At 35.6% G+C, this 27,943-nt stretch overlaps 1 protein-coding gene across 1 annotated transcript in view; it reads right to left on the minus strand.

Moving 5' to 3' along the window:
* The window catches only part of ube2f (ubiquitin-conjugating enzyme E2F (putative)), a 39,802-nt gene extending 15,270 nt beyond the window's left edge, over window positions 1–24,532 (minus strand). Inside the window, exons 1-8 of the mRNA XM_014984141.2 lie at window positions 24,293–24,532; window positions 18,730–18,896; window positions 17,182–17,211; window positions 15,504–15,569; window positions 8,597–8,664; window positions 6,393–6,463; window positions 6,073–6,130; window positions 702–734 (exon numbers count right to left, since the gene is read on the minus strand). Of these exons, the coding sequence (XP_014839627.1) occupies window positions 702–734; window positions 6,073–6,130; window positions 6,393–6,463; window positions 8,597–8,664; window positions 15,504–15,569; window positions 17,182–17,211; window positions 18,730–18,844 (441 nt within the window). The 5' untranslated portion in view covers window positions 18,845–18,896; window positions 24,293–24,532. The remainder of the gene's footprint in view (window positions 1–701; window positions 735–6,072; window positions 6,131–6,392; window positions 6,464–8,596; window positions 8,665–15,503; window positions 15,570–17,181; window positions 17,212–18,729; window positions 18,897–24,292) is intronic.
* Between the last annotated feature and the right edge of the window lie 3,411 nt (window positions 24,533–27,943).

Genomic DNA, 27,943 nt, shown 5'->3' on the forward strand with positions numbered 1-27,943 from the left:
GCGGTAAGATCACCATTATCACCATGAACACAGTGCTAACCTCAGGGTAAGAACAGATATTTTCAACAAAGAATCAATAAAAAAGTCTATTTGGTAATGCTTGATTTATTATGTAGCATATTTTCAGGAAGTTTTTATGTCGCCTTTTGAATTTTTCCATTCTTTCATCACCAAGGTATATTTTTAAAAGGTTAATTGTAGCAGTAATGTTCCTTTTATCATTTTCTTTTCACGAGAAACATAAAGTATAACTGCGTACCCTAAGGAGAGGTGGCAGTAGCGAGCTTCCTGAGCCGGCTGGCGTCTCCAAAACGTGACTTGCACTCAAATTTTCCCGCTTCGACCTCGAAGTTACATCAAAGTGTTCTTCATAACGAGATACATGATTTCCCCCAAGTCAGAATTTATGGTCTCAGTACATCTTTAAAGAGGGATTAACAGTGACCTTGTTTATTTGGATCTGGATTTAGAATAACTCCATTTAAATACATTGAGAAACTTTGGCAGTGAAGATTTACTGGGGTCAAAAAATATTCTGTGACTCAATATTTGGAGTAATCCATTTTAACACTTCTTCAGTGGCCTGTTTGGGGGCCATTTAGCAGAAACTACAGCATTATGTTTGACTTTTGCCACTGATGGTTAAAATTAGAGTTAAATGTGTCAATTTTACCATCAAAAAAAGTAAAAGTTTTACTTACAGTAAACAAGGAGTTCAATCCCCAGACCACATCCTAGAAAAGACAAAAGAAATGATTTGCATTAAAATGTGTGCTTACTCTTATAAAACTTCAATGTTACAAATGTAAAGTTAAATTAACATTTATGTACTTTTAGTTCTAATTTCTACCACTAGGTTTACAACTAAGACAGCACAATTAAAAAAAACCAAAAAACTATTGACTGCAACCAACCCACATTTTCCTCACTTTCCTCTTCTCTATCCTGATAATGGCAGTCATCACAATTCCTCTTGAGCTCAATAAACTCTATTTAAAGTGGGTAATGTCAGTTAATCTCACAAAAGACAACAGTGCATTCAGGAATTCACAGACTAAATAAATAGTGGTGCGCTACTGTGTGCTGTTTGGATTTAAGACCTGAAAGTCAGAACTGGAAATAAGCAGTTTAATAATAATGGAAGCCATATTGGACTTTGTGGTCAAAATTGTTGATTATAAATCGATTTAAAAATTGGGGATGCATTATAATAGATTTTCTTACTAGGGACTCAGTTAATCTTACATCCATGAGCAAATGGAGACACAATAAAGCCTGTTGAGCATAATCAGCTTTTGAAAACATGTTTACCTTGATTAGCTAAAGCCTGCTAATTAACACTGCATGCTGTAGGAGCAATTAAGACAAGCTGTCTATGTTGATAGGGATGATCTACAGATGTTAGTTGTGCCAAAGAAGAGTCCAGTTACACATTGTTTTTCAAAAGGCTAAGTTTCATTAATATGCAGCACAAGTAAAGCAGTAACCTTCAGAGGCGTCTCTTCAAACGCTCGCTTAAAATAAAACATCATCTTGTCCATTTCTGTTATTAAATGACCCACAGGTCATGTGGGTTCTGGCTTGTTTTTCAAGTTAGCAGCAACTACAGGTGGCAGGACTTAAACACAGAACAACAAAAACAGCTTTTTTCATTTCCCTTTTAGCTTTTATTATCCTGACATTTCTATTTGCAGAGACAGTTCAGACAGATGCAATTAATTTCCCAGCACTGATCAAGAATGAAAATAAAGACAAACAGAAAAATAATATCCTCCAGTTTTGCTTCAATACAAAGTAGCTCATTTTTAATTGACAATTACTTTTAATGTTTAGAAGCTTTTTCAAGTCGCTTCTCATTCATTCCAGATTGATTAACTCCATTTATATTCTAAGAAGCAGCAATGATTCTTGAATGGTTTCAGCTTTAGAAGAGTCGTTCTGAACATCTGTTTTGGGCTGTCAATAATGGAAATTTTCTGCAGTTATTCTGGGGAAAATTTCATGTTAAATGAGATGGATGTTTTTTTTTTTTTTGTTTGTTTTGTTTTTAAATCCTGTATGCATTCATGCACATTGAGCAAACATATTTCAATAGCAAAACAAAAAAAGTGTATATACTACACAACGAATATTTTCACACCAAGGTTTTCTAAATTATTCACAAAACTTTCAAAAAATATGAAGTAAACATGAAGAAATATTTTTGGTAATTTTTATCTTTAAGTGATTTAAAAATTACACTTTTCTGACTCTTCTCAAGTATTCTGGATAAACAAATCTTTTTGCAATCCTCAAATATTTCTCATTTTCTCTCAAAAACGTATACTTGCTTGTCGATGGATGTGTGCAGACACCAGTTAATTTTACTGGCTACACTGGTGCACACTGCTTTCCAGAGATTGGTTAGATAAAATACTACATGGAAGTTGCTGATATTAGACTGAAACAAGCTCTCAATTTTGTTTGAACTCAGTTTAGCTATTGGTATTAAAAATAACTAAAGTTACTAAGCAGCAGAAAACTATCTAGAGCTGGCTCTAAACAGATTATTTAAATCCTGCTGAAATCATAAACATCTCCTCACCAGGACTTTTGTGCACAAAGCAATCAATCAGAATGAGAATAAAAACATTACAGGGTCAAAAGAAAAGCTTCATAACAACCCATGATATCTCATTAAAGCTCCCTCTTCAATCTGAGCTCAAACTCTTTTTTTAATAAAACAAGTTTTATTCATAATAAAAACAGTTTAAACTACATTTTTATTGCCAAATGTTACATTTGTATGTCACAAAATAAAATCATGTAGCAAACCAGGATCAAGTTCTCCAAATATATAAAATTTATCAAATGTTTTCGGTTTCTGAGTATATATTTTTCACACCAGTTTTGTCAGTTTTATAACTTAAAAAAATGAATAAGACAAGCAGAATGAGCTCAGATTAAAGAGCATTCGATGTGCAATATGCATATCGTAAGAAGGAAAAGAAGCTTGTGCTTCATGTGTGGGTTCCAGTGGTGATCAGAGAACAGGGACAAACCACCCACTCAACACACATTCTGCTTAGCAGCTTTTGCACCTTTGTTTTTTGCATTTTTCCCACATATTTTTGTGCACGCTCTGACACTGGGTGACACACCTGAACTCAAGCTCAACCGCTCACACGCCTATGACCACATCCACACCTACCTTTGACTAAACACAGGAGCGTTTTTCCAGAATAACAACAGCTGACAGAAGAGGCAACACGTGTGTTGCTGATGTCTAAATAACTTTATCAGTCTCTTGGTTGTGTATTAAAAGGTTTTGACTCAAATTTATTTACACTGTTACTGATGGCTGGGACCATTTGTCAGAATAACAGGCTGAACCAGCACAAGTATTCTCACATTATCATCCGTCCAGCCCTGTGCTGTACAGTGAGCGTACAGCTTTTAGTTTTTGCTAAATGAATTATAGACAAAAATCTCAAATTTTCCATTTGCTGTACATTTTCAAGCAATGTTTTTGATTTTAAAGAAAAAAAGGAGAAACCAAAATCACACTGCGCTCATTTTAGAGAGAAGCTTGTTTAGTTTTTTCTAACTGTACTGTCATCTAACTGAGGCTTAGAGTATTTCTGGGATTTTTTGATTTATTTATTTTTTTTTCTTTGAAAGATCCTACGCATGTCAGTTAAAAGACGTGTGCAATTTCTGACAAAACCATTCTTCATGTTGAATGAATTTGTGTTACACAAGGAAAAACATAATATGGGTGTATATAGTGAATTCAAATAAGAGGTATAGAAATACTTTTATGGAAACTCTAAACTGGGTAATTTTCACATATCTGGTATTATAAACAGTCAGTTCATCTAAAACCTTAATTCAGGTGATATTGGATGTGAAATATAAAGATGTTCATCAAAACTGTGAATACTCTCAGCTTTATTTTCCAAAGCCTATGACGCTTAGGGAATGTGGTATTATTGGGTTACTTTTAGTGCCAAGGTAAAGGATCACTCTGAAATATTTGAGTAACATTTGTTTATTCACAAGTTTCTTCAAAATAACCAAAATAAATTGAGCTTTGGATGCTGAAACACCTCGGCACAATGCTAATTGACAAGTTACTGGAAGGCATTTGCAAAGCAGCCAATCCAGGAGCACCGTTCATTTTCCTCGGCTAAATCCCCAGGAGTAGAGATAAAGATTGTGGATGTTAGCTTCTGTGATAGTGCTAAAATTGTTTCCACTGTGCATATTAATGCATATTAAAGTATGTTTGGTGGGTGAACTATTAAAATAGGCAGTTACAAGAGTTTTTAGAGGGGGTCTCAAGTTTCAGCTTTTCGTGGATGGCTGTAGTCCCTAAACCCCATAACACTGGGGGTCCACTGTATCCAAGTCCCAAAGGGTTGAGAAATATCCATCACAATTAGAGCTAGTAGGAAAAAAAATGAATGCCTGCTCAAATAAACATGAAGTAAAAGCAGTTGCAGTTCATTATGGTCCCCTTGTGAATTCTGGTGACCTTTCAATCCCAGAGGCTCTAATGGAAGATAAGACAAGGGGGAAACAGATGGCTGAAAACACAGCAGAACCTGTAAATGTGAAGATATTTGAACTGAGTAGCAAGAATAGTTTCATGTAGACTAAAGTGAAACAAATACACAATGTCACAGCTAAACTATTATGCTTAAATATAATACCAATCAATTTAGCAAATAAATAAATAAATTCACTTGTATTTTTTAGTGATAATCTTTCAAAACTATTGTTATTGTTGACAATTATTTTATGCACTTGATATATTCAACATTTTAAACAATAGAAAACTCAAGAGACAGTTGTTTTGTCCAGAACTATAAGAAAAGTGAGGACAAAACAGTGAAAAACTCCCAAATCATAAACTCTAAAATTTTGACAAAAACAGTTACTTTAGCGGTTGTCATAGTTTGTATTCAAGGAGAAAACCAGCGCAGATACTGAGGAGAATGTTGATCTAGTCTTGGGTCTCTTTGGAGAAAAGCAGCCAGTTTTAGCATGGAGGGCAGAGCTCCTTCCTTGTATAATATAGTTTAAAGTCGTAGTTTCTATCAGAAGTAATTTTCGTCAAATCCTAAGTGAGGATCGAAGAGAGTGTCCTTGCTTTAAACCTCTTTTACTTTTCTTTAACGGCTTGAAAAGGACAGCTTTACTGAGCAGTAAACTTGAAAACTCAGCGAACTCTTTTAAATGCAAGTGAAAAAGTTTCCATTTTTCAGTTTACCTTAAACAACCCAGTGATGAGGTCGGAACGGATCCATAGAAAGCGTCATGCCTTAACTTTCTACTAAATATCAAAAATAGCAGTTTAGCAAAGCCACAGTGGCTCATTATATAAGAGGTGACACTGTCAATAGCATTGTTTCTGGTGTTCCAGATAGCAGGAGGCTTACAATGCCATAATTACAACAAATATTAAGTCAATGCGGCAAGGGACCTTGCTCTCAAAGCTAGATGGCCTCCTCTGTTTCATCCTCTGAACATAAAAAAACCTTACAAGAGAAGGTGATCTGAAGGTCACTGTAGACAGAAACCCAAATTAAAAGGTGAGCTTTTAATTTGAAAGTTCACCTCAAAATTGAGACAAATGAAAATGTTTTCAAAGCAAAAAATCTAAATATCCTGAGCCTGTTGTGAACTTTAACAATACTTTACAGTCAATCTCAAAAGTCAACACAACCCTTTTAAAATACCAGCATTTTTTGATTTGGAATAAATTAGACAACAATAAATAATAGAATATAAATGAATATATTTTTACCTTAAAAGTGACATTTGTCCTGTATAATTCAACTGACTGACTGCCACTCAATGTGGAAGGAAAATAATGCTTGGTTTATTTCAGTTTTGGTTTATTTGTATTTAGCCTCCTTCATTCTGCTAGACCAAGACAGCTACAACAGAACGGCTTAGATAAAAATAAATCTGTACATCAGAATGGTTCATACTCGTTTCTAATACAGATATTAATGCTACCAGTTTTCAGAAACTCTTCAAATTCTTTAAGATACGTAATTTATAACCACAATAAACGCATTTTACCTTTAACGTTCTAGTTGGTGCCCAACCTGTGCCGTCAATTGAATGTTCTCTCAATAAGCTGCAGAAAAAAAGAGACAATGCAGGTCACTCTATTCTCTGTTTTCTAACTGTATTAGGAATATCAATCAATTCCTCCTGGTGCTCAAACTAATTATGAAGGGACAAATTCCCTTAGAAAACTACAATTACAGCACCAGTAAAGTAATTTCCTTTTTTTAATAGGAGAAAATGAGTTAGGACCTCTCTACAGAATACCAATTAAAACAGCCTAAACTATAAGGAAAAAAGTGACAGAATGGTAAAAAGCCATAGAGGAATACCTCAAACAGATCTCTCCATTTTCTGTGATATTCGGATGCCATATTCTGGTCAGACATCTGACTTTAGGAGGCTGGAAAAAAATACAGAAAAAGCAAGAAATTAAAAGTTTATTAGGCCTTTGACTATATGGTTTATGGAGGACATAATGTGTTATAACAGCAGTATTTCAATGGAAGATTTGTCACTGGTCACAATCACACAACAACAAATTCATATCAGTATTTGGCATGAACAACATCACCTAAAGGTGGTCTGGATAATCTAATACCACCTCTGGATTGTGGAATAGAGTCTCCAGGGATTCGGTTCCCAACCAGCAGAAACCAGCTGATTTTTATCTGGAAAGTTAAACACAGGCTCTTTGTTGTGCTCTTTGAGCCTTCTTCAACATATTGTTCCTCAGGATCTTCCATTGAGAGAAAGTCTTAGCATAGGGGGGAGTTTTAGCCATGTGTGGGTGTGCAACTGGTCACTAAATATATTTAAATCTGTGTCAAAATTTCATTAATTCATGCACATTTCCCTGTGACCAAAATTTGGTTTCAGTGACATTAGCCTTTTGTCTCTATTGCCTGGTTAACTTCTGGATCACTTTAGGTTCATTTCTAAACAGAGAAAGAGAAAGATGCTAAACACGTTTAAAATAAACTCTCAATAGTGGTAAGTATGGAGCAAAGTAAGTAGGAAGTAAAGAGCAAAGTGTGACCTCTGGAAAAGCAGCGAAAAGAGGTTTATATTGATCGTCTGCATTCACCACAGCCTCACTGCACCAATTTACTATTTTTATAAGTCCTGACCTGGCATTCTAGGCCAGCAGTTCCATGGGTTTTGCTCTTCTTCCAATATTACTCAGACAAGAGATGTGAGTTCATCTGGGTTGTGTTTTCACTTAAATACAGTATTGTAAATATACTGTTAGAATGTCAGCATGTTAATGGTTTTAGCTGGTATTTCTTTTCAGATTTCTATTAAAATCAAGTATGACAGGAATAATTATTTAATATATGATCATTACAATTTGCGATGTCATTTCTACGTTGTTGCACCAAACAAAGATGTACTTAGATAAGCATTAAAATGTAAGAGTGTATATAAATAATTCTCTTAGAGAAAAGCAGAAACCTTTCCACAACGTATGTAATATTGGGATTTTTGGCTTTGGAAGTAATCAAGTGTTTACATGCCATTAGACCACTTTTTGTTTCATTTTCTTTGTTTTTAATTAACTTTCTTGTACTGTAGCAACTTTTTATGTTGTGTTGTGTTATTTTGACCTGCTGTCATCTTGACCATGGCACTCTGGTAAATTGGATTTTAAAACTCAAGAGTCTCTTTCTCTTTAAATGAAGCATTAATAATAAATGAAAACATGTTAATGAAGGGCATAAAGAAACCTCCAACCCTGAGAGCACTCAATTTAACTTTATGAGCAGATGAGCAGCTGCAGTGAACTCCAGTTTGTTTGTACAGAATAATGCGACATAAAACGAAAACTGAAGCTCCTTAGGCTTAAGAAGTTATTACTTTAGTTGCCATTACTGGCTCTGTGTGATCTAAAATGTTATTATCCCATCTGTATCATGTAGAAATGCTCTATATGTTAGTACAAAACCAAAATCTGTATGATTAGTGTTGAAATAAAAACGAAACAAAGACTGGGATGTTTTATCCCGTTCAACCAATGTACAATTCTTTCGGATATCAGTTTAATGCTCACCCATATGTGATCTTTAGAATAATTAAATTTTAGATACATATATTAGAAAAAAAGCATTATTCTAGATACCCTGGTTGTTGGTCCCTCCCTGGAATCCCTCTTCAGAAATAAAAGTTCTCATCTTGCACATCTCTTATTAAAGTTCAAGTAGTGCAATCTCTAACAGATCAAACAATCATTGCCTTGCATATCAGATCCAGCAAGATCCTGCAGCAGACACAAAGACTTCTTTTAGTGTCTTTCCGTCTTCTTTCAGGGTGGACTTCCTTGGATGGCTATTAGTAGTTGCTTTGAATTAGGGTCTTTTCTTCAGCTTTGATTGTCTACAAAAATTATATGAATTTCTCATAGATGTTATAATTTAAGGTAAACATCCACATTTCCAAATAAGTCTGAAAAAAAACTTGACAGCCTTTCCAAATGTTTCACATGAAGGTAAAAGGCCAACACCTAAACATCTGAAATAAAATATTCAAAACTACTCACCACCATGTTATAGGCTTCAGGGACATCTATTTCAAACTGAAACCTTCCACTTTGGTAGTAACCTTCATCTGAGGAGAGAAAAAGAGTAATTATTAACAGACGGAAACAAATGTCTTTATAACAGCAAAAAAAAAAATCCCTGTTGAAAAAGCATTCCATTACTATCCAGTAATTATGAAGGTTAGGTGTTCCTTCATCACCAAGAGATCAGACAAAGTGACCTAAAAACTGGTTTTATTCGTCTAAATGTAAAAAAAAAAAAAAACACATATTTAATCAGCTCCCATCTGAAGCTCCTTCTTCTTAAAGAGAATTTATCGCTTCAGAATTGGACTAACAAACAATTATTGTGGTAATTACTGTTTTACAGCATCCAAAGATTAAGAATAACTGAACATGTTTATTTCAGTAAATCCATTTGTGTTTATTTTGCCAGGTTTAAGGGATCCTGCAGTGCCGACATCATTATTTAAAACACATGTTGTGTTTTCAGACAGTTAAGAACAAGTTCTGCTTCAACAGGACATTTTATCATGATCATTTAAAGCCGGACTAGTGCAGAACATTGGATCTAAAGATAGAAGCCACAAAATTGTTTCTAATTGCTAATTAATCATTTTGTTGCTTTTTATGTTTGTTAGTTTTGGCCATCAACACACACAAACACACAAAATACTTCTCTTTCCTGAGTCTAAAAAATGTATTCTTCTTAATTAGCCAAATTAAATATACCAGTTTGTTTTTCTTTTGCAATTAATCTGATTAATCCCCAAACATGTGTTATTCTGAAGTGGGGTGCGCCTCTTTTTTCTCAATTATCTTGAGTAATTTTGGTGTTTTCATACCTAAACAAGAAGGCGGCGGCTGCCACGGGATGTTTTATACCAACCTTTACTTCATACCCACCAGGGAGACATTTAATACCAAACTGTTTTCTCTTTGCTATGATCTAGACATAATATTTTAGAAAGAAATGTGAAATCAAAGTCAAAGTCTGGTTTATTGTCAATGCATCAAATGTACTAAACATACAAATAATAAAAATTAAATTTCTTGTCATAGTTTTTTAGTCAGCAGCATCCTCCACTGCTCCATGAAGTATTAAATTCATGATTTTGAGGTTGTCATTTTCATAACATCTTTTATATAAAAATCTGTTTAGAAAAACTATTTCCAAAGGTTTGTATCTTCTTAAATTGACACAGGATACAAACTGTGGAAATACAAGTATTTTCCACTAAAAGATCTGAAAAATACTAAAATTGTATTCAACACTTTTCAAGACTGTGCAGGAACCCAGAACATGTGTAAGTGGTAAGAAAATGAGAGGCCAAAATGATCAAGGGACTAGAATTTTGATGGATGAATAAAAGAAGGAGCAAGAGGAAGGAGCAAAACCATGAACATCCTCTGTATAACAGATTCGGTAAGAAGTAATGAACAATTCATGACTGTCTGCAGCAGGCAAAAAAAAACAATCAGACATTGTTGTTAAGAAACATTTGACTTTTAAAAATTTCACTGCTTACTCCTCAGGCTGGTAAGTCTCAATCTAACTGACTTTGATATGTATTGTTACTGAGAGCACTATGCCACTCATATTTATAGGAGAAACATTTGGCCCAAAGGCTGAAAATTTAAATCTTGAACTTAAAAAAAAAAAAAAAAAAAACATAAATAAGATGGAGATCCAAAAGGAAGTGTATCTTTTTTTGCATTTCTCCAAACAGGGACTTGTCTATTCAATAATTTTGTTTGAATCCAGCAAGACAAAAGAGAGGCAACAAGGCATTTAAATAATTCACATCCTTCATAAGTAAATCATACAAGTCAAAAGAGGATTCATTGTGAAGACTTTCAAAACACTTCTACTTACTAACTAGAGGGGGAAATCATTTCTAATAATAATATGAAAGGATAATATGCACATTTTAAAAACTGAGTTCACGCTTAAGCAGATTTATGAAAAAATATGTCAAATCAAATGGGATACAATTTATTGTCATCATTTAAACAGGACATATTTCTAAAAGTTACAGAACAACACAACCTCTGCACGTTTGGCTTTAAAAGATGTAATCTTTGTATCTATCAGATGTAACTATGACTATAATTATCCATATTTTTCATCTTTTGTCCCATTTAACTAGAATACTTTAATTAGATGCAACCTCTTGCTGAGCCTTCTAAAAATACACTCCCTCTGCATCTCTATGGTGCAATATTCAAAACAATATGCCTTTTATTGCCATGCAAAACAGCAGAAAGACACGTTCAATACAGAGACACATCTAGTCTTCTGTCCAGTTTCTCTTTCATTAGTGTCCTGGTTATACTGTGAATAAAAGATGGGTCAGAACATGTTCACCTCGCAGTGTTGCTGGAGTCCCCATCCCTCAAAGACTCAGAGCCTGACGCCACAAATAAGAACCGTTTTAATGAAAAAAGAAAACTAAACTGGGAGAAGCAGGAGGAGACAATTAAAACTGCAAACAAATGCATAAAAATTGATTTCCCCCCCGTTTATTTTTGCACAACCAGACAAAATACAAAAATAAGCCCGTTTTCATGTTTGAACCGGAGTCTTCAAGCTGTTCCATTTTCCACATGGGCTCCAAGCAAAACACCCAGAGGAAGTGGAACAATGTGCAAATGTAACAAGGAGTCTCCAGGCCATTTAACTGCAAGTGTGCACCGTTCTAAGGGCTGCTGCCTTTCACACTTTTCTGCTGACCAGAATGATTCTTCAGACCCACTCATCAATACTTGGGTAGACCCAGTAACACGTGGTGTAAATTCCAGCACAAAAACAGGACACAGAAAGCCTCATCCATCATCCAAGGTGCGTGAAGGAAAAATAGTTATTTCCACGCTGTACTTTGAAAAACATGTCCTCCTCATTTTGTGCTTCCCTGCAAACCATTGTCTGTATTTCACGCTGTGAGAGCATGCTTCCAGCTGAAACCCCCCTCCGTGATGTTTTCCTGCATGCTTCTGAATTCATATGAGAAGACCACTCAATAATAGTCTAATAAAATAGACTTTGTTTGTGAATAAAACATCAAGCTAAAGTATTTTTACCCATGAAGGTCTTTCCACATTTTGCTATATTGTAGCCACCTGAAGTGATTGATCATCAAGATATAAAAAAAACATAGATAATCATTTTCTTTCAGAGAAAGCAGGTATTTCTGTTTGTCCATCCATCCATCCGAATAATTGATTTTCAAGGCACTGAACAACTTTTAGTTAAATAGAAACAAAACTGCAAGGGTCAGCATGCAAATTTTTTATTATTTACATGTTAACTCTAATTACGGATCAGGTCTGTAATCTGGGTGCAGTGATGGACTCAGACATGAACCTTCAGAGTCACATAAAGACAAAGTCGGGCTTTTATCACATGAAGAACATTTCCAGGATTAAAGGACTAATGAGAAACTCATCCATATGTTTATCTTTAGTTGCATTGATTACTGCAACACTCTTGACAAGTCTGTCTAAAAAAAACAAAAAAAAAAACAGCTGTATTGCTTGTTTCATATTTGGTGACTGTATGTTTTTTATGATCAATCAATCAATCAATCAAATTTTATTTGTATAGTACATTTCAGCAGCAAGGCATTTCAAAGTGCTTCACATAAATAAAAACAGCATGTGACATTGAATGAACAGTGAGAAAGAGAAAGACATTTTGAAAAAGATTAAAAAAGATAAAAACATTAAAACCCGCACCCCTTTTAGGACTTCAGTTAAATGTTGTTTAACTGTCGTTTAACTGGGGATGTAAAGCACTTTGAACTGCCTTGTTGCTGAAATGTGCTATACAAATATACATTTTTGACTATTTCTTCCTTATTTACCCCAATTCCATCCAAACCTGTGCAGCAGCATTTTGCTGAACCCATACGTAAATGCTTAACCCAAAGTGGTGGGTTGAATAAGAAAAGTTCAGATAAAAGTACAGACCATAAAATCCGATATTACTCCCACCAGGTGCTGTTCAAATGAAGCACAATGACATGATGTTACTGAGGAGACAGCTGTCTTGAATCAGATGACTGAAAATGACAGGAATACCTATCTATTTTAATGAGCAGAACAGAGGCAGTTTCGATTAAAACTGCGTTTAAATAAAATCATCATGAGTCACTCATGGCACTCCTATTTGCTGCTCAAATAACGCTGAGCTAGAGTAAGCAGCCCATTGTAGCCCTGAGATATGTAAACGATAACAGGAGCATGAGAAAACAGAACAAAACGACACAAAGAGAAGACGCAAGAAAAGCTCGCATGGCCGTAAGCTGTGTATTCTCTATATAACAAGTCAACATGATTTTACCTTCACCACACAAGACAAACTAGACAGCCTGAGCCCCAGGGCAAGCTTTCCTATACTTTTGACTGTGGATAAGACTGATAAAACATCTACTGCAACTCAATTTAGAGAACTGAGATGCACAAAAATAGCGATCAGCATCACAGACACACATGATTCGATGTAATATTTTTCATTTGACTGCTGGTTAAGATTACAAATCCTGTTCTATAAACACACACATGCCTCGCAGCAAGATCTGAAGTGCTTCTTATTAAATTACTCTTCACACTGTGCTTGAAAATAAACAAACCTGGCGGACTGATGAGTAAGGCGGAACAAAGTGCGTAACAACAGGAACAAAGTCCAAAACTGTGAGGTCTAAATCAGGAGGAGAGAGAAAGGAAGGCGGTGTGAACTGGGACGGCTGCGCCAGGGGAGGCAGTCTTTTTAAATAATTGAGCGAGTCTTTCTCTGAGAACTCAATCTCCATATCAATTCTGTTTAAAAGAACAAGACACCAATCCTTTTCACTAATCGCTGATCTTTGCGTTTTCTCCACAGATATTGCTTACAAAGTTCTTTCTGACAGCTAATCTGAAGTCATGGTACCAGTTTGAGTGACACAGACGAGGCAGGATTACAAATATCCAAGCGTAATCGAACAGAGAGGAGAGGGAAGTCTGATCTAGTTCTACTAAGGTTTTGCTGTGGAACCACCTAATTTCAGATCCTTAACAAGCTCTTTATGCATAGGCAGGAGTTGATGATACCACCAAACCTGCTCCTGATCATTCTCACCTCTACAGACCCAACACGAGGTCTCATAGTGGAAATAGTTCCACTATTTCCCAGTAATCACACCAGCAGCTGTCAACCGTCTGATTTTCTTGGATCCCCCTCCAGCCATGTGTAGATCTACCATGGTGTCCCTAATGTCCTTTGACAGCTCTTATGGTCTGTCTGTGGTGGCCGAGAGGTTAAAACGAATAAAATTATCCTCTGGACTGGTGGATTTTATACACATAAGTTAGGGTGAGGAGCATCTAAATAGCTATGCTTCCCTAACAAATGGAAGCAAAAAATTGTTGTTCTGTCGAAAAAACACAATTTTGCAATTGCAGTGCTTCCATTAAATAGGATCCATAATTAAAATCAAACATGAATAAGTTTGTTCAAGCGATAAGACATTAAAAAACAAGAATCACCATCATCCACCTACCACTTACTGTGGTTTATTTTGGTAACTTATTTTGGTAATCCCATTTTGCAATATGATCAGTGGAAACGCAGCTAAAGATAAATTGATTTATGTGCAACATGAGGTCAGAGCTAATCTGCAGAAGTTAGAATTCTGGTTCTTGCAAAATAAAACATAAGTCAATAAATAAGCAGGGGACCAATCAATTATTTTCACCTCTCTTAATAACAAAATAATTCAGTTATACTTTAAAGATTGTGAACAATGTGTTGTAAAACTATTTTTCTCAAAACTGAAACAGGAATCTCTTAAGGAACTATTTTACGTCTCATCCTCTTCAGCCCATATATTAACAGTCAACCAGAAATCTGTCCTTAAGTAAATTTGCAAATGTACGCCGACGACAGTGTCATTTACATATTTGGTAAAAGCTGTGAAGCAGCCAATGAAAACTTTAACAACACTTTACATAAAATACCAACGCTTAACGACTCCTTCTTAACCCATGATACAAAGAAAACAAAGTTTATGTTTTCAGTTAATAAAGCTTCATAATGGTCCTTGCATGTTCAGACCAACAGGAATGCCGTTGAACAAGCATCCCAGAAAAAACATTTAGGAATAATTTTCAATACTCAGCTAAATTCTAAAACCCATGTTACAAAAATTGGCAAAACTATAAGATTTAACATAAATTGTTTTAAAATGTTCATGTTCAAAATGTTTCACTCTTGGGTTTTATTCCCTTTGCTGACTGTGGTTTTAACTGTGCATGTTGTTAATATCTCTGCGTAATTAATTAATGACAGACAGACAGATATTTGTTCCCAGTTTCTAGTTTCTGCATAATACATTAACTGTTGGGCAGCTTTTTAAATGCAGGTAATGGAGAAGGTAACACCGGGTTTAGGCTGTGTTACAGTTTCCCTGTGACAGGTAGGGAACTGGAAGTGACAGGTAAGACAACCTCCAGAGACTTGTGTAATTCCACACTGGTGTGTTTGTGTTGTTCGACACTTGATAGGTAGCCCACTTAGCCTGGAAGGCTGCTGAGCATGCACAATGGACTTCGCTATGGGCTTATCAAAGTGTAACCGTAATGTGGAAATACAGAGCAGGGCTCCGAGTGCCTTTCAGTGAGAATGCGCAATTAGAAACAAAACAGCCAGCAGATGCACTTTCGCTCTCGGCAACATACTGAGACTCCTAATCTGAAGAAAAGTCTTTATTCTCTTTATATTCAAATCCCTTCTGTACAACATGAGTGCATGCGGAAGTTTTTCCGCAATTCATCAGTTCAAACTTTCAGCTACGCAGACTAAATTGAAATAGAAGATATCTGCATTTCTGATCATATTTGACAAGATGCAAAATGAGGTTTCTCTTACCAGGAGACACTGCCAGCTGAAAGTGATGCAGCTTATTCTCATCTGGGAAACTGGCTTTGCATGTACCTGCACACAGTAAAAACAACGGTGAGAATGACAGCTGTCAGCATTTGGACTGAAAAGTTTGAATCATAACAGCAATGTGCCTTTGTGGTGTAAAAATATGTACATATTTAACATGTTTTATCTTTATTAAAGCCAATTTAATCCCCAGTTTATCCCTAATGTCAGCACCGAAAACGAGATTAATAGATTGCCTCTAGGTATCCCCGTGGCACCATATTCCCCCCTGGTGTTCAAAGGTCAGTACTGCAAGCTGAATGAATAAGAGCAATTATGTTGATGTATTTGACCATTTAAAGACAAACCATATTTACTTAAGCTGAACTGTTATGGGTGCCATCATGAAAATGGGTAAGCACAAAGCTGAACCTCTACTTTATTCCAAAACAGACTGAAGAAAAAGAGTGTTCGCCATTAATAACCCCTCATAACGCAAAAAGGCTAAATGTTTTTACTGGGGCACAGTTTTGAGATGGAGTCAGAGGGGGGCCACGAATCCTTGAATGTCAAAGAGACTGTCAGCATGTTGTACCACCCCAGGGTCACTTCAACCCCAATTCATAATAAAACTGCCATTTCCTTCCCTTGCTACTTACATTTTGTACCAGTTAGAACCAAACTATTTAACGATTTGTAGCTACGGTTGAAACCAGACATTTATATACACTTTTTGCCCCCTCTTTCTGAATTAAATCAGACCAAACTTCTCTTGTTCTAGGTCAGTCAGAATTACCTCAATTATTTCTATTTGCTAAATTCTACAATAATGAAGAAAGAATCTGTCAGATTTATTTATTAATGTCTTCAAGATTACCCAACATACAGAATGATTTCTATGTCTTCAAACACTGAATACAGTTTTACTCAAAGTTACCAAACGCTAAGGAAATGTATGCAAACTTCTGACTTTGAAGATATCAATTAATAAATATTTCAGTTTTTCTCATCATTGTGGCATTTAAAAACGAGAAATAATTCTGGTAATTCTGACCTAAATAAGAGAAGTTTGGTCTGATTTAGCTTCAGACAGTGAAAAAGGGTGTAAGTGTCTTTTTATTTGGTGTAGGAAAAATTCTGGTTTCAGCTGTAGGTATTTTTCCTGTATCACGAAGATCAATATTCCAGAAAAACTGCACAAATTGTCTGTATAATTTAATCTAATTGTACAAAATATATTGAAACTGAGCATTATACCACGTTATCATTTAGTTTGAGCCAGTTGACTCATGTAACATGTCAGATAATAAATTATTCTTTTGATTTTAGGATACCATAGAAAGTAGTAAGTCCCTACAGACTTACTGTCCATGTCTTGATGCTATTAATTTAGTTTAAGAAGGATTAAAGTGACGAGGGCAGTTGCTGTGCAGAAATGAAGAACATCAGTCCTTTGAAAGCTTACAGTAGATTTCCCTAGATTCCAAAAAGAATCAGTTCAGTAGCTAAAAGGTGACTCCCATCTCAAAGTATTAAAGTAAAGATGAAGAGCATATGTGAGCTCTGACAGCCACGTCCCTTAACTCAGAAAGAACTGATGATGTTTTTATTCTGCTCCCAGTTTCAGTGACTCTGCCTTAGGCAGAATGTGGAGCGGTAAAATATGTGGCATACTTACTAGGGAGATTGGCTTCAAGTTCTGCAACTTCTGTTGGGACAAAATAAGAACAATGAGTTAGAACAAAACAAGCTAAATATTGGGGATCTGTGGGTAGATCCTCAGTGGGTGCATTTGATTTAAAATAAACAGATGTGGAGCGTCTCTTTCTGTAACCATCGCTCCGTTGAGCTTGATGGGGATTATTCCTTTGTGTTTTGTGGTTCCTGAAGATTCAAAGTGTTTGGAACGTTGTGTAATTAGGCCAACAGCACAGAGAACTAACACTCCCACTCTTCTGGTTCATAAACGAAGTTTTTCCACATAATATCAAATGTGGGAACTGAATAAGAAAGGGAAAAAAAAATGTCTTGCATGCAGCATAATGTTTCGGTGGGAAAAAAACTGACTGGTGCAGTGAGACAAAAGATGAAAGTAAGAGCAGGAAAAAAGGATGAAAAGCAGGAAAACAGCAGAGAGTTGATTTGCTGATGCTGGCTCTGGTTATTAGGTTCTGTTTTGCCAAACATATTTTCAGCTACTAAAGGAAAAACAAAATCTTTGTTTCTCTGGGTTCTTTGTTTCTATATGCTGTTGTTTTCATTTGATAAGATGTTTCTATTTTTATTAATAAAAGTACATTTATTATGAATAAGTCTAATTAAATTGATTCTCAGAGGAAAATAATTTTTGGTTTGTTCTTTTTTTTTTATTTCACTTCCTCCCACCTACAGGAGAAAGCTAATTAACAGCTACCCAGCAGAGAGCTACTGCTTCACCTAATGAAGCTAGCAATACGCAGCAGACATTGAAATAATACATTTGTTTATAAACTACAGTCATCTGTGATTATCTTTATAATTCAGTCTAATAACAAAATCATACACTTTCCAAAAAGACATAAATATATTTTCTCAAAATAAAGTATTAATTCATTTACTTTAAAATTTGTATTTATTTACTCACTTATTTAGTAAAATGTTTATTTATTTACATATCAACTTATAAATCTATATATTTATTTGGATATTTTAGCCCGTTTTTTATTTTATATCAACATTTTAGCTTTTTTTGTTTATGTACATATGTACATAAACATTTGTATATATATTAGATAACTTATTTATTTAAATTTATTTAGCTAAAATATATGAAATAGCAAAGGTCTGTATTTTATAATATGCCTTTAATTTTCTGCCTTTAAATATTCACTTGAATATCTATTAAAGTTCTTCTTTACATAAAAAAACAAATATTGTTTTATCAGTTTACTTGATTAATTATTTACTATTTCTATTCACTTATTTAAAAAATGAAAATTAAATTCAATCAAATGGGGAATAAGTAGAAAAGGAAACCAAATTATAATAAATTAATCAAATATTTCAAGAGATAAGAACCTTATTGAGCTGAGCCCATAAAAATAAAAATAAAAATAAAAATAAAAAACAGCAACAAAAGACAAGCCCAATATTTATGGTGATCGGGAACAATTAAAACCCTTTTAAGTATGTTCTTGTTTGTGGTTTTACTGTAGCCAGATGAACTTGCTGCAAAGTTGTTGGGCACCTTTGGTGAGGAGGCGGTCTCTGATGGAGACCCTGTGGGTGGAGTCAGAGGCTCCAGAGGCACGGCCTGTCTTTCCTCCATCGTCCTTCTTCAACTTGCTGGCCAGTGTAAGCATGGCTAAGCTGCTCCGTCTGCTCTACACCACTCTGCGTCCGCTGCTTAGATGTCTGCAGATAGAACAAATCAAAACACACAACGGTCCATTTTATTATTGCCAACATACATGTAATTAAAGGTAAAGACAAGTCGTAATCTGATAGATGATTAATAAGTTCAACAAAAACTGGCTTGATGTTGAAAATACGCCTGTCGCAATACACGATAAATTAATTCATCACATTATAAATTAAAATGGGCTCAGTAATCACAAAAAGGCAGTTTTGCCTGTTTTCCCTGACGCTAACAATTAAGATTTTCTGATGGGCAATTTTGTTTACAGAGACTTCATTCGTCCTTTTATTTATGATCTTGGATATGTTGGGTGTTTATTTCCATATTTAGTAGTTTTCTTTTCTTTTCTTTTCCTAGTTGGAAATTATACAGTAGAGTTGTAGAAAAGAATCTGTCCTCTTACAGATTTCTTTGATGTTGTTTTTATCACACTTGAAAAAGAAGAAAATGTATTTTCTGAATGAGAATGCGAACCACTTCCACTCAACGAGACAAAAATAATTGCCCTTAAATGTATTAACTGGTTGTAACCCTACTTCTCGCACTGAAGAAGTTTAATCAAATTAAAGGTTGGATTTTTCTACATTTTTTTCAGTGTGAGAGAGGTTGCAAGTACAAGGGAACAGGAAGCTTCTGTGAACTGCTCTTTTCCTTCTGCAGCACTCACTCTCTGAGGCGTAACGTCACACTCTGAAGGGAAAAGACTTCTTTCCGTTTTACTTGACGCATGATAAGTTTTAACAACTTCTTCCTCAAATGCATCATGAATTCTCTGATTTGCCATTACTGTCACTTTTTGGAAGTAACAGATTCAAAACTACTTGTTAAGATTCTTCATTTTCTTGCATCTGGCTGTTAATTCTTTCAGTTTCTCTGCCTCCAGTGGTCCTGCAGGGTATGCACAGAGATGTGAACACAGGCTGCCTTTTAGCAGATATGCTGACAAAGCTGCTAATTTGCCAAAAAAGAAGAGAAACTGTAACAAAGTCTGCAGCTCAATGTGCCGCTGGTAAGAATAGCAGGGAAAAATGTGGGTTCGACTTCTGTTTAAGTCTGAAAAAAATACAAACTCAGAATGTATGCAGACAACTGGTGCAACAGGAGCACAATTTCTAACTGAAGAGGTAATTTAAGATGAATAAAACACAGTTTTGCAGTTTTAAACAATATGAAAGTCATAATTCTTGAATATTAAGAACTGAAGATTAAACATCTTCTGTAACTGTCTCCATGTTCTCATAAAAAGTGGCTGTTGTTTCTGGAAGCAATAAAGATAAAAAGTCAGAGGAGATTAAGACTGTTTCTCCAGCCATTATCATACAGCCGTCTCAGAGTATGAGCTACAATAAAGATGTACCAACTAAGCCAGTGACACTTCCCTTTTGTGGTTCACACAGGTTGAACAGAGGTGGTTCAGAACCACACTCCAACCACTGAGTCCACACAACCCATATTTGTAAAACCACCCACAATAGATCTGCATGTACCAGGTGTAAAAACCGTCTGGCAACAATTCGTTATGTTAGATCAGCCAATCAAAAGTAGGTGGGTAAGTAAATCGTAATTATATAAACTCAGAAACCCTCCTACTGTGAACAAGAAGAGCAATGGCGGACAGGTGTAACTTTCCATTGTAAGTAATAAACAAAAGGCTCAGCTGTTCAGTACAATTAAGATAATGAGTCAGCTTTTCAACAGCAGCAACGGGGAAGCCGGTCAGAGTTGGTGACGGAGATAAATATCCTTGAAAAAAAGCGGTTAGAGGATGGGGTGGAAGTTCCTCAACGACCCGAAACATAAAGCCAGAGCTACAATGGAAGTGTTTCAATCGAAGCATATACATACATACATACACCTCTGGAAAAAATGAAGAGCCCACTGCACTGAACCCCGTAGAAAACCTCCTGGTTATTCCACCAAATATTGATTTCTGAACTCTTCCTGAGTTAAACCATTAACATTGTTGTTTTAATGCATCGTTTTTTGTTACTTTGACCATTTCTCATTTTCTGCAAATAAATACTACATTTTTGCTTGGAATTTAGGAGACGTTCTCAGTAGTTCATACAATAAAAGAACAATGTTCACATTACTCAAACATATACCTATAAAATGCAAAATCAGAGAAACTAATCATTTTAAGTGGTTTCTTAATTTTTTTCCAGAGCTGTGTATGTTAGAATGGCCCAGTCCAAATCCAGACATGAACCCATTTGAGAATCTATGGCAAGACTTGAAAAATCAACATTCACAGACACTCCTGAGTTAGCCCAGCTGAGTTAGACGTACAATAAGGAAACATTTCAGCCTCTATGTCGGCAAAGCGCGTAGGAATCAAACCCAAAAGCCTCGCAGCTGTAACTGCAGCAAGAGGTCGTCCCACAAAGTCATTAAAGTCAGACTTTTATTTGTAAAAACAGGGAAAGTGCTTCATATCCCATTTACCCATTACAGATGCTGATAAGTGCTGTAATTGCTTATACAAAACACTGTATGTTCTTCCCAGAATATTAAATGTCATGCAGCTACTCGGTGTGTGAAGCTCTAATTAATGGGGTGGGGGGTGTTTACAGTAATCTGTGCAGGGAGAAGCAGAGTGACGCTATCAGTTGTCAGTGAAGCCATGAAATGTGTGTCACTGAGACCAAGTCAAAGCCCACCTGCCTCAGCTGTCACTCACCGCTCTGACATGTTTCCCTAACACACACTAACGGGGCTGTTAGTCAAACTGCTGCAGGGGGTAACAACAGGTTTGTGCAACAATGTTTCCGAGCAGCTGGAAACTGAAACAAGCTAACAGATTTATTTGTTTAGCTTCCAATTCCTGTGATATTTAAAATATCTGGACAAGCTCCAAGTTTCTAAATGGCTGTCTAAGTTTGGGCTGTGATTCTTCTTCAGTCCAGACCATATAATTAACTATCTTCATATTTAGACATGGATATAGTAATAATAATGGTAATGACTGCAGCTTGACTGGCATAAAAAACAGTACATGGAATCCAGAAGAGATAAAGATGCCGTCTTTGAGAGAACTGAAAATCTGTTCTAACAAATCGTACAAATAAAAAATGTAAGCTTAATCAAAATGCAATTAATTTTTATGAAGGTCCAGTGAAAAGCTTGAAAAATCCATATTTAAACTCAGCAAAGACTGTAAGGACTTGAAGCTGTGTTTTCACCTAGTAGTATTGCAAAGTTTAATAATTCTAAATTTACTATTTATTATCTGGATAAATTAATGCAAAAAGTACTTGCTCTTAAATAAATTGAAATTTTCTTACAATACTAGGCTAGTGTCATAAAACTATACCATGGATTTTGCAGTATGGCTGCGGTTAATAGTTATATCTATAACTCTAAAAGGTTCTTGAATTAGGATGAATCCAGGTCAGTTGATCTCAGATCCGGGGTCCAAGATCAAAGCCAGCAGGTTTTTTACTCAATGAAACTGTTCTTTACACTCAATAGTTATTTAAGAACCTGATGATTATTTACACAGGAAATCTGAGTAGAAGGAGGCTACCAGTGATCTTCCTGTGTGAAACAGGAAATGAAAAGAATAAAAAGAGAACTCCCAACCAGGGTAGTAAGTGAACACAAGAGCAAGGCAGTGAAAACTGATGAATAAAATATGTTTTAAATGCTTTTGAAACTGTAGTTTCTTTAAGACAGTATAGGTCTACCTTGGTTTTAGGTCCTCTTAAACAAGCCTTAACTTTCTCCCATCAGGACAAGGTAATCTGGCTAACCGAGATGCAGAGAAAGTTATACACAATAGCAGATAATATACTCACTACTTATAACCTCCTAACAAAACCTCACTTCGACACTTCTGAGTGATCCATTTACCATTTAAAACTATTTAAAAAACGACATTTCTCTGGAGTCCAATACTACATTTGGCCAGTTGGATGAACTGTCACTACACGTAAAGCGCAAAAAACATCCAAAGGATCAAGTAGAGCGGTGGAGTTACAGTGATTACAAATAATAAGGAAGAAAACAGTGAGGAAATGTTGGTAGCACACACATCACAAGTCTGGAGAGTAAAGCTGTCCTATAATGTTCCAATACTTCTAGGTCTGTCACAATACCAAATTTTGCTGGATGATAGATTGTCAAAAAATTATTGCGATAAATGATAATCTTGTCATTTTGTGACCATTTTCAACAAACATAATAATAACGGCATGTTAATGAAAGTACACCCTCTCAAAGATCTAAAAAATGTTAATTTCTAAAGAATATTTAACACTAGAACTGGCAAAACCTTTTAAATAAACAAACAAAGCAACTGAAGTTACAATACCTAAACATGGATTATGAAGTCTTTGTAATCAAAATTGCCTCATTCAATTTAGACAGGGAAAGCAGGCAACAATGCCAGTTTGGACTCTTGTTAAAAAAAAAAAATAAAAATAAAAATTCTGACTACTTTGTACTGGGTGTAAAATGTTTGTAGCATTTTCAAAATGCAGGTTTTTCAACGTTATTAAAGGAGAATATATCTTTATTGTTGTCCAAATGGAAATTATTCAGCTCATTTTAATTTATCATGCGATTAAGTGACTTAATTATGACTGTATCTATCACAATAAATAGATTAGATACTATGAAGCACAGGTAGAAGCAATTTCTTCTTCATTTCAAAAGTTGAGACTCACAGAAATTAATGTTTTGTGTTCTTGACACCCAACATTGATTTTGAATTTTGTGCAAATGACAACAAAACAGGGGCCACCATAATTTTCAACAGTAATATTGCAACTTCATACTGTTCTAATATTGTGCAGTGTTTTGGGGTGGGGGCGGGGGGGTTGGACTGTGCTGCTGCAACCTGATGTTCATCACTAATGTTTACTTAATGTATTTCAAATAAGTTTTCACAAGGTTTTAGGAAATGAGGGGCGAATCAAGGGTTTTCTTTTTGTTTGTTATTGGGTTTTTGTTGTTGTTTTTCCACCAGAACTGTTTATTTCTACTGCAAGATACATTTTCTAGTAGGTCAAGTTTTATGATATGGCCCTATAATTCTTTATTGGTTTATTTTAGGTAGTTTTATGTAGTTTAATGAAAGCTGCGTATGTCCAATATTCTTGAAACAAAGAGAAGAGCCCAGAGAAACACCTATTGTTTTGCTGAAAGGATCTCGGAAGCAGGACAATAATATAACTTAAAATCCCTCACCTAATTTCAGAACAGTTCCCTTAAATTAGCGTAATAACACTTCGGTAACGCTGTAATAATCTCGCATACACAGACCCGGGGGATTACACAGAATATAGAAAATCCGTCACACTCACACAGACAAAAATATATCCTGTTTTAAAGAAGAACTTTGCCTGTATCTGAAGCCTGAGAGGGTTTTGTCTAAGCTTTTTGTTGGTACCTTCCGTCTCTCCGAGCTAACGTTCCGTGCTACACCATAATCAGCCGCTGTATCCCGGTAAACCCGCCGTCAGGAACACCGCAGCTGGGAAGCAGCAAACGCCTCCAAATGGGAAACAAGCCGAAAACCGGGACCTGGGGTTCTGAAAGTGTCGGAAACCGGTTTGGAAATCAGCTGTCAGAACTTCGCTCCGGTGTCATGGGCAACGGAAGAGCAGCTAATGTCTGTTCTTGTTGTTTTTGTCCGTGTGGAAACAGAGAGAAGGATAAATAGTTCCGCTTCTCTCGAACTTCCAGATTGTCCATTATCAAATTATATACTGCCATATTTAATTAATGAGAACATTTTTAAAAAGTTCATTTATCTAAGCAACTAATTTAACTACATGAAACGAACTATACATTTTTTCTTACATATTTCAAATCTTTATTTCTGATAATTATTATGATTTTCTGCTTACAGCTAAAGAGAAATTACATTGACGATAGAAATGTACCGTCAGATCAACAAAAAAACATATATAAAAATTTTATAACAATGTATAGTGGTGTATGAATGAATATTATGTATATACATTTGAAAATTGTAAAGCATGCTGAATATGTAAAACCTTTGTGACAGAGGTGTTATCTATATGGAGTTAATATATTGTACAGCATGATTTATATTCAGCTAAAATATGACAGTAAGCACTAGAGAAACACATTGCAACAGGAAAACCGCCTATCCTGTCCCCTCCCTGCGCTCCTCTGTATTTATTCATTAAACAGTGGCCCTTTTATTTTTAGACTGCCTTACTCCTGCCTGAACTTGCCCCATAACAAACTTAACGTGATATAAAGCATACATTTTAGATTTGAACTGTTTACTGTGGCAAGGACATGAGCAAAGTGTCCACTTTGTTCATCACACATATTTCTGTCACTTTTGAGATGAATGAGTCCTCTGTCACCCAGAGTAATAAAAGTGAGGGAAAACGAGTACAGAGAATGGATATTACAAATGAAATGCCAGTTTGCCTCTCACGTGGGGGATGCCTAGAGTTAAATAGAAGTCTAATTCAATAATGGTAATGACCCAGCCAGCATGCCTAGGTGGGCCCCATGTGGGGGAAAGGAGGGCTGATATATGGGTCCCATATGGGTTTGTCCGCGGGTTCCACGATGGCACCACAGGGGTTTGCCCATGTAGGGCCACAGCCCATATGGGCCATACATGGGCCCTAAATGGACAAACCCATATGGGGACCCATATGGCCTGCCCTCCTTGTCCCCACATGGGGCCCACCTAGGCATGCTGGCAGGGGAGTGACTTAGAGTGAAGACAATATTGGGGTTAGAGCAATTTAGTTCTGATAGTTAAAGGCTGGACGTAGTTTGTTGCTTTGTGCTGATTTGTAGTATTCAGGGCCGTGCAGAGACCACTAAAGGGGCAGGTGCTCAACAACAAAAAAAGGGCACATCTTACCACATTCTAGGACAGAATATTAACAAAGCCACACAATTTGCAGAGTTTAATAAACAATGATAAATTACAAAATTGTGAGATATACAATCAAAGCTAACGAACATCTCTATATAGAGCATAACACTATGTATATGTAAGATATTTTATTAGTAATTTCTTTCTGCAGGTCTACTTTGTTATAGGAAAGTATTGCATTCAAATCCGCAATTTAGCAAGATATGTAAATCAGAACTGGACCAGACATATTTTGTCTATACAGAATTACACTATTAAAAATATAAACAAGGGCACAATGCTACCTTTTAGTGAACTGTAATCTATAAAAAAGAGCTGCCTGTTTGCTGCAGTGGAGATGAAGATGGTCCATTCAGGAAAGCAGAGCTGCATCAAACTTTAATGTGGAACTGCAGAAAAACGAAAAAACAAAAGCAAAAATTGAATTGTTAATGCATGTCACCATTAAAAACCTACTGAGTTTTGCTTTTTTTTTTTTTTAATCACACATTTTTGACTCATGAAGTTAACTTTCTTTTTTGCAAAACAAACTTATTTGCTCATGTCAGAAATCTTTTCTTGCCATTCTAAGTTTTTGTTTGTGACTCAAAGTTTTGCTTGTGATTCTCACATGATATCATGGGCAGGACCTAAAATCACAACAAAAGATTTCTGATGTGTGCAAATAAAAGTTTGTGTTTGGTAAATATGCGTTATTTAATAAAAAAAAAAAAAGTCTTTTAAACAACTTTTTTTAAAGGAATCATTATAATTCCAAAAGTTTTGATTACAATTTTATTTTACTTAACTGAGGTTAGTTTTTTTTTTTTTTTTTTCATTGAATAATTGGGAAACAAATTTAACTACATACTCTGCGAACCAGACCCTAAACTTAAAGTCTGGGTTAAGTTTTTTCCCCTTCATCAATGACATACATTATATCTATCATGATAATTCAGGGTGAGTTATTTTTAATTCTAAATGAATATCCTTGTTGGACTATTATTTAAGTGCTATTCTCTTTCAAGACATGTTTACCTAAAACTAGAATAAATGCAATGTACATTATGCAGCAAAGGAAATTAGAAGATCGGACATATATCCATTATGGAGATAATAAGTTTTGTGCCTCGTACACAGGGAAGAAGCTTTTCAGTTATCTAGCTTTGCTAGCAAAGTCGTTAGCTAGCAGCTAGCTAATAGCACACCAACAGCAGCCTAATGTCTGTATGATAAAAATACTGAATGATAGATAAGAACAGTTTTTCCTCACCTGACTGTCTCCTCCCGCTAAGTAGTTCTTCAGAGAAAGACAGACGCAGAGGCCTGTCAGTGTCTGTTGTATTTCATTACCTCTCTGCTTAAACCGCTGAAGCAGAAATTATACTTCAAAGTTTTCCGTCATCTGACAAGCAGCAAGTCTACTCCACTTTATTCACCATAAACAATTTTTTTAATTCACCAAAAACTAATCTGTAACCTGGATCGTTCGCTACGTTCAGCTCTAGTTAGCCGTCTTATGTCACTGCGCGAGAGGCAACTGCGTCATGCGTCACGGGCAGGTAACAAGGTGACCGGAGGGCTTATTATGTTGTACAAAAAAGAAACAAAAAAGCAAATAATTTTAGTACATGTTTTTATGTGTCAGAAGAGGGCTTATGAAATAATAATACCAAAAAAAAAAAAAAAATTGACCAAAAGGGCACTTGGGGGCAAGGAGCACAAAGGGCAGGTGCTGATATCACATTAGTGCAAACATGAAAGTCAAGGAGTGGTCAAACACAGCACAATTGAATCAAACTCCATCTGACTATATTCCAGAATTAGACACACATGTCAAAAATTATCAAATATTAAAACTTTCCTCTCACCTATGGTTTCTACAGCTAGTGGGCCAAGTAAACAGGGAGGGTTTGATACCCTTCTCCACCCTAAACGAGAGGGGGATTAACAGGCCTGACAAACATGAGTCTAGAGTTTATCTTTTCTGAAACCTCTTTAAAAATGTAAATGTCTAATTAGCTTAGTTCAGCTTTGATGTTTGCAACAGAGGAACGACAGTGATAGTGAATTTTTTCTCCTGGAGTCAGAAAAACTATTGCCTGAATGTCAAAAATGAATATATTAGGATTTCTTTCCTTCTGCTTACGGGCTCCGTCTTAAAGGCATTAAATGTATCATTGGACTTTC

Source organism: Poecilia mexicana, unplaced genomic scaffold (assembly GCF_051168715.1).
Source record: "Poecilia mexicana isolate PSO_F unplaced genomic scaffold, ASM5116871v1 scaffold_2, whole genome shotgun sequence".
Classification (NCBI taxonomy): domain Eukaryota; kingdom Metazoa; phylum Chordata; class Actinopteri; order Cyprinodontiformes; family Poeciliidae; genus Poecilia; species Poecilia mexicana.